Source organism: Ochlerotatus camptorhynchus, unplaced genomic scaffold, assembly GCF_037179485.1.
Source record: "Ochlerotatus camptorhynchus isolate MF236.1 unplaced genomic scaffold, CSIRO-AGI_Acam_v1.1 ptg000401l, whole genome shotgun sequence".
In the NCBI taxonomy this organism is placed as follows: domain Eukaryota; kingdom Metazoa; phylum Arthropoda; class Insecta; order Diptera; family Culicidae; genus Ochlerotatus; species Ochlerotatus camptorhynchus.
In genome coordinates, this window is record NW_027040887.1 from 1,965,391 (window position 1) to 1,977,720 (window position 12,330).

General features: G+C 38.3%; 1 protein-coding gene across 1 annotated transcript in view; it reads right to left on the bottom strand.

Annotated features, from left to right (window-relative positions):
• Positions 1 to 12,330, bottom strand: part of ttv (exostosin glycosyltransferase 1 ttv) — a 504,257-nt gene that overhangs the window by 32,132 nt on the left and 459,795 nt on the right. The window contains exon 5 of the mRNA XM_065233387.1: positions 3,594 to 3,713. Within this exon, the coding sequence (XP_065089459.1) occupies positions 3,594 to 3,713 (120 nt within the window). The remainder of the gene's footprint in view (positions 1 to 3,593; positions 3,714 to 12,330) is intronic.

Consider the following 12,330-nt stretch of genomic DNA (forward strand, 5'->3'; position numbering starts at 1 on the left):
TTCACAGATCACATTTTTCACACCGACCTAAAGAAAAATCCAAACTTCGTTTTTGGATTTTCTCCCTAGTATCAAAAGTTGATTTCAATATTAACGGTTATCTGTCAGCACTGTTTGACCCCCTGTTCCCTCTTAAATTCTCATCAGTGCTGTTAATTTTCATATCATTCTATTCAAGATGAACCAATACAACCATTAAATCAATTCTGTGAAGACGAATTATCACATGATCATAATTTGAAGAGCTCCTTTCTCATTCGAAGCTCATTGTCGCTGTCAATTGAGTCACTCACTATCATTTCATATACGAAGAAACCCAGCAAAATGGTCCGGAGCAGGCAAGTCGACCTGATGTCGGATCAATGTAAAGCAAATTTAAGGTCAATGTCGTGTTGTTGTCGCATCAATTTTGGATATATGTCGGGTAAATGTCGGGTCAGAATCGGGTTGGGTTTTAATAAAAATCAGGTTGGTGTCGGGTTGGCTTAGCTTTTTCACTGGAATGTCGGATAGAGCTCCGTTTGTGTGTAGGTTACACTCAATTGAATCATATCAAGCGTTTCTCAAATGAGAATGATCCATGCCTTCGTCAAATGACTAAGCAACTGATATCACCCATTCGAAGGAGGTCCCCTTTGATAGCGGATAGCTGCTTTTCTCATTTTCATCAAAAATGTTCAATTGATTTTGAGAATTAACAGCACTGAATTCTCATACCCTACTTACATCTAAAATTTATGGCAAATGAAAAATTGACCCTAGATGGCATTACAACAAACGCTTCAATTGATTGTTGTCTTGCCTATTTCTACACGCAATAGAGCAAAAGTCCACCCAAATTTGATCAAATGTCACTCACATTGCTGCAGATTTTCCGGAAAATCTATAAGAACATGATCGACATTCACTCAAACCCGAGTAAAACCCTACCCATTCCTGAGTAAACCGAACCCAAAATGGAGCTGCACTCCCCTTCCGTGTAATATATTTGTGCACGATCCTCCAACCTCACCATCGTATTGATAGCAACTCGTGCCTACTCTTATTCACTTTTGTTTTCTTCTTAAACAATCCACCCCAACCGGTATAATGCCTCATTTCAGACCTTTACCCATTCAAATATTAGAATACCATTACATTTAACGCAACTAACTCAACACAAAACTATTTTAGGTTTTGTTCGGGGGGTAAACCATCCTTTCCCTCTCTTTCCATCTGTTGGTCATCTTACGCAGAGGACGCAACCGTTTGTTCCCTATTCGCATTGGACCGTCATTCAGCCATCCGTTTCCTTCTGCTGCTCGCCATTTTTTTCCTTTTCTCAATCTGCTCTAAACCTTCTTTTCACATTTTCACACACTTCTGGGACTCCATCACTAATCTTTTTTATCAAACCACTTGCCAGCGCACTTATTGAAACCTTGCCAATTTTCATCAAAACACTTGAAATTTTCATTTAAATTGATGAGCTATTCTTTTCACTACCACTTCATGTGCCAGTGCTGCCACTTTCACTTTATCAAAAGAATGGTGATATGTCAAAATTCAAATTCATGTAGGTAGTTGGTCTATCTGTTAAGGTTGTCTTCATTTTCAGCAAAGTTGAGTGTAGAAGAAATGATTTTTATCGATACTGTAGAAAACCACCAGTCGGATCGGATGCTATGGGGAGGTTCGGATTTGCTTAATGCAAGAACAGCTCGTTGAAGAGATGAGTCTTCTTCCATCTCACCGCTGGTGGTCAAAGTGATCCACTCATCACGACAGCAGATGGAAAAAATTCCACCTCCAACCGCTGACTTGCTCCTGCTTGCTGCTGGCAACAGTCACCACGCCATTCAAAAAGTTTGGGGAAATTATAAAAGTATCTATTTCAGCAAAATTTTAGAGTTATTTCCTATCGATTGGTGTGTTTGATTTGTATGATTTCATCTATAAATGACAAAGTTATAAGCGTTCAAAACTTAACACCTTTTCGTGACGGTCGCAATTTTAGATTTTCAATTTACCCTATGTACCTTCCCGTTAGACGAAGTCTACGTCAAAAAAAAATTATTGGTTTTCGGCTCCGAGGAGTATTCTGGACATTTGAGCCTAACTTATTGATAAAAAACTAATGGAATGTTTCGTTCCAATTTTGACAAAAATAAATGTTAGAATTTCGTTTAGCTACACCTGAAAGCACGAGCTTATGCTAAATAATCAACTTTAACCAAATCAACGATACTCTAGTCTAGTTCATCGCTTCAGGAATCAGCAAACCGATTCAAATTAACATCATCTTCACTTTTGTGCTTTGAAGTTCGTCCGACGAAATCAATACATTTTTCCTACGAACCATCCTCCACGCTCTGCGGAAATGTAAACAGTAAATGCAAAAGATAAGTCTGATCTGAACGAAACGTCTTTGATACCGTTCGTTGTTGCGTTGATTGAGGCATATGCAAAACGGAAATGGAAATATTTATCCGTTGAACAAATTTGTACTCCTTCTGTTTGAATTCGAATCGAAGCACAGCTGAAATGTTTGATCTCTGGGATTCGCCAAGCGCTAAGGATCTCGTCTATCGCCAAAATTAATATTTTTTGCTCGAGTGCTTTCCTGGTTGATATGCTGAAGAGCACATTTTCCATGTAATACGCCCACCATCACCATGGGGAGCAGCAGCAGCAGCAGCAGCGATTGGCAATCACGAACATTTCTCTCTGGCAAAAGAACTAGAAGTACCATCAATTATCCTATACAAATTGTTGACACAATGGTGAAACGTTTTTGCTTCGATTTGTTCGCGTCGAACCAATTCAATTCATTTTCGAACTTTCCGAAGCTCACTGGCTGTCGAAGGTGGATGGCGAGGGTGTGATGAAAAATGACACACGAAAAATACAATTACCAAGCAAAGTTTTGCGATTCGTGAGCAGCTGCTAGCTCTGTTGGTAAAAAGTTAAAGCGGCGGGGGGAGGAACATTCGAGAACAGAGAAACCCAATTTGACAGCAGAAAAAGTGGTTAAGATAAAGTCGCTGAAAATAACACCTGCCAGAAATAAGTGGCAAGAAATAAAGTTTCGGTATGGTTGTGGCTCTGCCAGTTGCATTTTCCACTCGCCCACCCACAAGCCAACCAAACCGACCGTCAGTGAGTGTGTGTGTGTGTGTGAGTGCATCCAAACAACATATGAAGTGCAGTGCAGGACCTGCACCACCTCTAAAGGGATGCGATTGCAATTCGTGTTTTTTGAAAAGTTTAGCCCATCACGAAAAAAAAATTTACGTCCCGCGGTAAAATTCTGCTAGTCTGCACTGCCGCTTTTCGGGTCGACTTTTAACTTACCTTCAGTCTCAAAGCTACACCGTGGGAGCGAAAAACTTTTTAACTTACAAGTTGAGCGAAACTTTTCGAATCGAGTCGGGAGATTTTCGCTCTCCCTGCCAACGAGAGCTCAAGTAGGTATAAACAAACAAGTGAAATGTTTCCAATACTTGGTTGCAAGTCAGTTTACCGTGGACTGTCCACAAATCTGAGTGGAGGAGGTGGATGGTGGATGAAGGGGAGGGGAAATATTGGAGCTGAAAAATTGCAATCCAACTTACCTCGAACGTAGTAAAAACTATTTTCTCAATGGAACTAAAATAACGCTCCCAAAGCACTTGAGTTTGTTGACGTAAAGCTAGGATGCGGCTGGTGGAGATCGAACGTACTATGTCCGGCACCTGAAATGTAGAAAAGACGTGGGAGAAAAGGTTAAAGAGAATATTTTGTAGTAGGGTTACGGTATGTAATGTGGGTCTAGTCCTTTCATTCGGCCTATCACGCAAATAAATAATTAATTAAGGAATATTACACCAAAAATAAGGAAAATATTGATCACTGATGATTGATAAATGTGTACCACACACAAATCAATTTATATCACAACATTTCAATACATTTTCAGCTCTCGTAAGTAATAAAACTGGTTGAGAATATCACTCTGTTCGGAGTTTTTAGCCGCCATGACTTCTAAGGTTAAGATGGGAAGGTTGCACTGACGATCATCAAATGGCCTGATTATGGCATTTATTGAATGGAATTACCTGATAATACACACTAGACGTAAAACTCACAGTTACTGTTTGAATATTTTATGTTTATTTTAATTGTTTAACAACGTTTTCACAAGTAAATCATGGACCCAACTTTAGGGACACATTTCTTTTCTATGTTCCTAACTTTGGCCCATGAAATTCATTTGACAGCATATAGCAATAAGAGTAACGTCAACAATGTGGTTTGCATTTGGATGATAAGGAACGAACAGGAAGGGAGATTTTTTCTGCCAAATCTGTATAATGAACATCACAATGTTTTGATTTAGATATTCTGCGGTCGAAAGACGATAAGCGAAATTTTTAATTTTTAATTTTTAACTTGAGTGATTTAATGTAGTTTTCGTAAAATTTTCTCTAAGAAATGTTTTGAGGAATGAAGAGTATTAAGTTAACAGTGATAGTGATAAAAAAAAATACATAAGAAAACGTTACCAAGAGCGTTTTTTTTGAGAATCAAACAGGATAGGACGAAGTTGCATCCATAAATAGACCCAATTTGGGGACAATAGACCGATATTACATACATTTCCCTGGTGAGTTTTTGTCTTAAAAAAAGTAAGTTTTTCAACTTTTTGCGGTTCCTGATAGCAAACGACATGATAAGCATATCTAAGCATACCATTTAGCAGTAGAATATCGTTTGCAGGTAAATTAATTGATGAGTTATGATTAAAAACGTAATCTATGGCTGCATATTAGACCGAGGTTAGGGACGTATACCCTATTACATACATTTCCCTGGTGAGTTTTTGTCTTAAAAAAAGTAAGTTTTTCAACTTTTTGCGGTTCCTGATAGCAAACGACTTGATAAGCATATCTAAGCATACCATTTAGCAGTAGAATATCGTTTGCAGGTAAATTAATTGATGAGTTATGATTAAAAACGTAATCTATGGCTGCATATTAGACCGAGGTTAGGGACGTATACCCTATGTCATGTAGTCGACGATTCAAGGTTTTTATTGCTCAAACATGTGTTTTCTATAGCAATTTTTTATTTTTCTGTTGCAACTTTTCTATCTATTGTTGTTTAAAATATATGTTCTCTTGTGGAGCGATTCCAGATGAATTCACAAATCCATTCATTTTCGTATTTTTTGATTTGGCTGAATATTTTCAGAAACATTCCTCATGACCAAAAACGTAATTATGCATCTTCAGATCACCATTTTTAATCGAGCCTATGAAAAGGGCATATGGAAAATGTTAAACATATTTTCAGAAATCATTGACTCGAAAAATGTTTGTCCAATGACACAATTAATGAGTGTTACATTGGACATTTTGTTGTACACAATCTAAATTCCCTCTCGCAGACTTTAGAATAGAGTAAAGGGTGGAACGGTCAAAAATTGGTCATGATTAAATGAACACTGATTATGTTATTGTATAAATGATCAAACTTTATTGAACTTCATTTACTACAAAATACTAGAAAATTTATTGATTAGGCTTCCGATTTTACAAAAGCAAAATGTCAGGCTTTACGTTTCACACCTTCCAGCAGATCTCGTATCGCTGTTGTATCAATCTCCAGGGCTGGTAGCGAGTCACTTTTTTCAAGCCAGTCACTTAAAAGTCTCCTTTTAAAGGCCAAGTAACTAAAGTCATATTTTCTTGTAATCATTTACTATTTTTAACTTTTTTTAGCGTGAATTTATTTCAAGATTTAAAGTCTGGAACGCGCAAAAATTGGTCAACTTCAAATTGGTGTATTTCTGTTAAAAATGCATTAAAAAAAACCCTGAAATGCTGCATTTGGAAGTTTAGTGTATAGACAATGGTTGCTATGATGAGTTTCCACCTTTTGCTCTCCAGTTTTCAAAATGACGTCCAAGCAATAGGAGCAGCGCGTTAAAATTTTGCTCGCGCAGCAAGAGAATCCAACGTTTTCACACGCCGAGTTGGAAAAATAGGATTTTCCGAGAATTTCAGGGAAGTACAGGGTTTTTTGTTGATTCTTTATTGAGGAGATTTTTAGCCTATGGCTGGTTCATCTCCGGAGAAAGGCTCTTCAACTTATATGGGAAAAAAAATGAAAATATATAAAATAGTGAAACAAAGGGACAACAGAAAATAAAATGATTTAAAATAAGCTACAAACGAATAATCCAAACAAAACAGAGCTCAGCTGGCATGGGCCCAATAGAGGAAATTCATCCAGCTGAGATGTCCCGACGGTCGAAAGAAATTCCTGTTATACCAAGTGGAAGATTTTGGCGTCTTTTAAGAAGGTTACTAGTGCTGTCGAGGCCGGAGTATCATTCCCGAGCAGATTCCTGATGCTGGAAGTTAGGCAGAGCGACTTCCGAAGATTTTGGAACTCCGGGCAGTTGCACAGGATGTGTTCGACGGTGCAGGGTACCCCGCAGATGATGCAGCTTTTGCGGAACGGCAGGCCAACATAGTTATAGTAGAGGTTGCTGTGCTCGGTCCGAAGCCGCGAAATCACGCGTTGATCCTTCAGGTTGTCCAGTTCGCTCCATGCTTCAGTTGACTCTTTGACTTTGCGGATGAAGGCAGTTCTGTTGAGGAACTACTTGGTCTCCCATGCCGCTCGAATGGTCCGCATTATCCATCGTCTGACGTCCTGTAAGGGTACCTTGTGGGTGAGTATGGGACCCGATGTCCTGGCTCCGGCAAGGTGATTAGCAGACTCTATAGCTGGCACTCCGCAGTGTCCGGGAATCCATGTGTACACGGTGTTCAGTGGGGCGTACTTGATAATCGTCTGGATCCATGGGTGTTTTGGTGCTTCCAAGGTGATCACTTGAACGACGCTGTGTGAGTTGGTTAAGATAAGTATCGGTTTGTTGGCTGGCGTCGTAGCGGCATGGAAGATCGCTGCAGCCTCGGCCGAAAAAACCGAGCACTGTGGAGGAAGACTGCTGTTTTCAGCAATACCGTCTCCGAAAATACCTACTCCGTTTATCGATCGGGAGCCGTCGGTGTACCGGTGTACGTGGTCGACATAGTTGGACCCAAGCAACTCGGCGACCGATCAGCGCAGAATCACGTATGCATCCCCTGCTTTGAAGCGGTTCTTGATCCGATTGTCCTATTGGATTCATGAAGATTGCCAACTTTTCTCTCCATGCCAATGGACTTTGGCCACTGCAGAACCGGAAAGGAAGATGACGCTTCGGTGGATGCGGCGTCTGCTGGAGTGGATGGCAGGAGACCATATATGATGCGGATGTAGCTGTTGTAGACCAGTGCTAGGGTTCTAACCAGCTTCTCGGAGGCGATAAAAGTAATTTCCGTCCCGTAAAGCAACCTACTGTCGATGATGGCTCGCGCCACCCGGAACCGAACATCGTGCATCGCGGTTGTTGAATCGGTGAAAAGTACAGAGACCTTCAGAGAATTTATGAAAACTTCATAAATATTTCAGGAACTTCACAGAAGTCTAGAGAATTTCTGCGAAATTTAAAGGTGTTTTCGGGATTTCCATTTATTTCTGTGCTGAACCGAGATCTTCAATAGAATTGAGAGCTTTAGAGAAGCTTCGAGGACATCAATCAGATCAGAAAATCAAAGGCAGTTCAAATAATTTCTAGGAAATTGTAGAAAGCTTAAAGAAGTTTCGAGAAACTCAGAATTTCCGGAAACTTCAGCAAAGCTCCGAGAGAATTTCTGGAACGTGATAAAAATTATATGAACATCCGGAAAACGTGTGAGTATTTTAAAGGTTTTAAGTTGATTAGAGAACATCAACGAAGTTCCATTAATAAAAAAAAATGCGACAACTTTTAGCAAACAGCGATATCTTCAATAAATTCCAGTGAACTTATAATAAACATAGATATTTTTAGATAGTTCCATGATATTCAGCGAGGTTCCAAGTACTTCGAGGACGATTAGATAGCTTCAGAATAATCCCATTAACTTAAGTAAATTTGCATTTGGGTATTCCAAGAATTCTATGAGTGATCCAAAAACGTCAAAAGCGTCAGAGAATCATGAATAAATATCAGAAAATTTGCCGGATTATTAAACAAATTTAGAGAACCTTAGGTAATCATAGATTAGTTCAGAGAAAATTAGTGAACGTTTACAATGGTTATAATACTTAAGGACAATTGTTGAAACTTCAAGGCAAATTAATTAATTTCAGTAAAGTTGCGGGTTCTTAAAAAATACTGATGAATTCAGGGCGGTCTATAGAATTTTAAAGCAATTCTGTAATCGTTTAGGTAGTATTACGAACACTAGGAAAGTCTAGAATATTGAAGAAGTTTTAAATTAGTGTCGATAATTTAAGGAAAGTTTCATGAACTTCAGAAAAAATCTTGAGAAGTTCAGTGAAAATCATAGAACTAGGGGAAATGGATGTAATGTCAGCCTAAATGCCCCTAGTTTGTACCCATACATAAATTCAGCAATCGACTAAATTTTCAATAGCAACCAAAAATATCCATTAGGACCATCCCAATGACGCGTTCAACTAGATAAAATGGCTAAATAGCAGATTTTTAGCGATGGGCCCAATCTTAGATCCATAGGCCAACATTAGAGCCATTTCCCCTATATTAATTATTTCGTTCTAATTTCATAAAAATTGAGAGATCACAAAAGTTCCAGAAATTTAGCAAAAGTTGGAAAACTTCACTGAAGGACAGTGGTCTTCAGAAAAATTTCGAGAACTTCATAGAAATCTATGGCGCTTAAGAGGAGATCCGCGAGCTTCAGGTATTTTTATGAACATTAGCAAAATGCGAGATCAAGCCAGCGCCGGTGGTATAGTGGTAAGCGTGGCTGCTTTCTCACTCCAATGGGTCTGGGTTCAATCCCAGCCGAGGTCGGTGGGATTTTTCTGAAGCATAAAAATTTCTGGTCACGTCTTCCTTCGGAAGGGAAGTAAAGCCGTTGGGCCCGGCCCATGTGAATTGAATTGAATGGGTGCGATATCCTACGCAGGTGTGGAAGCTACCTTCCTGCACATTCGATTGTCGTTAATGGATGGCAATCGATGTCCATTGGTGATTGGCACTAGATTTCAGAACAGAGACCGACGTTAAATAAAGGAATAACAAGGAACAAAATGCGGGAGCATTTGAAAGAAGTTCAGTAAGCTCCGAAAATTTGAGGAATTTCAGGAGGTCAGTTCCTCAGTTTCAGAAAATTAGTGGGAAATTTGAAGCAGTTCCCATATTTTCAGATAGCTTCAGAGACGTTAAAAATTAATTGAGGTTTTCCCATTAGTTTAGAAATTCACTGAAGTTTGAATTTTTTTTGACGGTTCAATTAAATTCAGCGCAGTTCACAAGCTTCATGAGAATTGCAAAAACTTTAGAGAAGTTTAGAGAATTTCAGAAAATAACAGAGAAAGCACATCAATTTTAAAGAAGTTAAGAGAACTTCCGCGAATTGTTAAATCTTAAGAGGAGATCCATGATCTTCGGAAAAATTGAGGAAGCTTTAGGAAGTTCTATAAAGTTCAGGGAAGTTTAAGAATTTGATGGGAAGTATTATGAGCATCAGGCTAGTTTTTCAAACTACAAAAGAACTTATAAGCAGTTTCATTAACTTAAGGAAACATTTGGGAACTTTCAAGTAGTTCTGAAGACCTCAGAATTGTCCATTCCATATTCAACGGAGATTTCCAAATATTCCTCATAAGTTTGATGAAGCTATCCTCCAAATTAAATTTTCTTATAATTTTCCTCGAAATTACCTTTAATTTCTTCACAATAAGAAACTCTTTTGAAAGATTCTCCGAATATTAATAGAATTCATTTGAGATTTTCTTTTTAATCTCACTCCTTCCATTGGAATTCTACTCACATTGAATGTCTCCTAAGAATTCGTTGGCATTTCTCCTCACAAATTCCTTTGATTTCTTCCCATAATTTGTTTGGCAAACTCTTCTGAAATTATTTTCCGAGTTCCTTTAAAGATTTCCTGGAGTTATTCTCAGATTTAATTTTAATCTTCCTTTTAGTATTTAAAAAAAAAAAATCCAATTGGTTAAGATCCGAATTCGTTTCCTCACACAAACTTTATAAAATTATCCTCATAATGCCCTTGGAATTTTCCTCTGATCCTCACAGGAGTAGTACACACTTAGTTTTTTCTACCGAGCTCGGCTGTGCAAATCTCGGCAAAAAAGGCACTGAGATCTCAGCAAAAGTGACATTTGATTGCTGACTTTCGGAAAAAGCAAAACAAATGAAATGTTTGCTGAGATCTCGGCAAAAAAAGCCGAGCTCGGTAGAAAAAACTAAGTGTGTAGGAGGAGTTTTCATTAAAATTAACAAAAATTAATTCAATTAAGAGTTTCTTGAAATTTTACTCAAAACTATCAGGCTTCACAGGAAATCTAAAATTCCTCAGAACTACCTTAAAAGTTGATTGCATTTGATGTTCTTCTTAAAAAAAATCCCTTGCAATGAGGTCTTTATATATTATAATAAAATTCCACGAGCCTTTAAAACTCTGAATGGAATTTGACTCCAGATTATTGAAAATTTCTTGAAGTATTATAGCCAGTTCAAATTTAAAATTTCTAGGAAATATGCATGTTCCAAAACCATACATGTTGATTATTTTTTTTTAATTTATTTGTTACTGAAGATTAATCCATTGTGGATCTATAAAGTTCAAATTGTGAATGAAAATAACGAGAAAAATTAAATGCTTGTATTTTAAAAATCAGTATTTTCTCTAAAATGTCCTAAGTAAAAAAAAATATTAAATTATCTGAGACTTCCAGGTATTTTAAGCATGCTTTGCATGCACAGTTGTGCACACCAACTGCTCATTTGTCAATCGCCAAATTTGAGTCGACCCATTTTTGACCGTTCTACCCCTTACCATGAAAATGACTGGTATCCTTATCTATAACCTTAGATTAGTTTTCCATGACTCGCCTTTAGAAAATGAGCACCAATCATGCTAGGCAGACAAAATGACCGAAGTAACAGTCAAGCACTCATCATTCTAAACTGTGCATTGGACAATAATTTACCTACGATTATCTTAATCAAATGAAAGTAAATTTAAATAGGTGTTTTTGTAGCACATACAATAAAAGAAGAGCAATAGGTTGCATCAATTAACTCGATTTGCTTACATTAGTTCACAGAATAATAGATAGTCAAAAAACATAGCAATGCACTTTAGTAGCACAACCAACCTACATACGCATCAGATTTTTCAAGAATCCCTCGTCATAAAACTGCTATTATGGCTAATGCCCGTACAGGTATAACGGTACTACAATCTTGCTCGTTAGGGATAAGTATCAACCATCTCTACGTTCGTCGGAACGTGCGACGTTCTATTTTCCATTCGATACTTTGAGCCGGGGTGACCCATCGGAACGGAACGAGGATGAGCAGCAGCAACCCCGTCACCTAATGGGAAATTAATGGACGTCGTTCAGGAAACACCTTCTCCTCTTTTAATGTGTCAGCAAAATGTACCCTCTACGGAGAGTATCGATTTTAGATTCGCTCACTTAAATCTGGGCTCACCAGCAGCGCTGCCAACGAAAACTAGGAAATCATTGTAATTAACGCGCTCTTAAGTTAACCGTTTGGGGATGTGTTACGTAAGCGTTACGGATTTGGACATATTTACGACCGGGCGGACACCAAAGCCAATTATTTACGTTGTCTCACTAAGCTCGAAACTCGCTCATTACCTTTTGTTTCAATTCCCTAACATAGTTTTTTTTTTAATTCGCTTGGAAACTCGCTTCCGAAAGAAAAGGAATAAATTTCGCCCTGAAGCAGCATGTAAAAGGACGCCTTTTCTTTTCGGTGGCATTCACAATATGGAGAGCTGCTTCGGGCGGTGAATCGTGGGATACATGAGAGGAAACGCAGCTAGCTAGACCGTTTCGTCGCGGTCCATTTACTTTCGATTGCTCCTGCCTTGGCTCCTGCCGGGTTTTTTTTTCCAGCGATGTAGCCAGAATTGGGTGGTCCATAGAACCCTTATAAAACCGAAATAGATACTTGCATATTCATACCAGAAACGATGTTTCATAAGAGACGCGCGAAGACTGAAGCCAAAAGTTCCAATCGAACTGTCAAACGCGGTTCCAATCGAGCAATATAAATAAACACGAGCGCTTCGCGAGGAAAGCGTGAGGAGTACATATTGAGATTGCGGATGAATTTTAATTTTTGAGATTTAAACAATTATAATTAAGTTTGCGTATGAAAAGTGCAATTGGATGTTCTTTGACTTTTGGAATACAAATAAAAAAAATTAAAATAATTTGATTTTT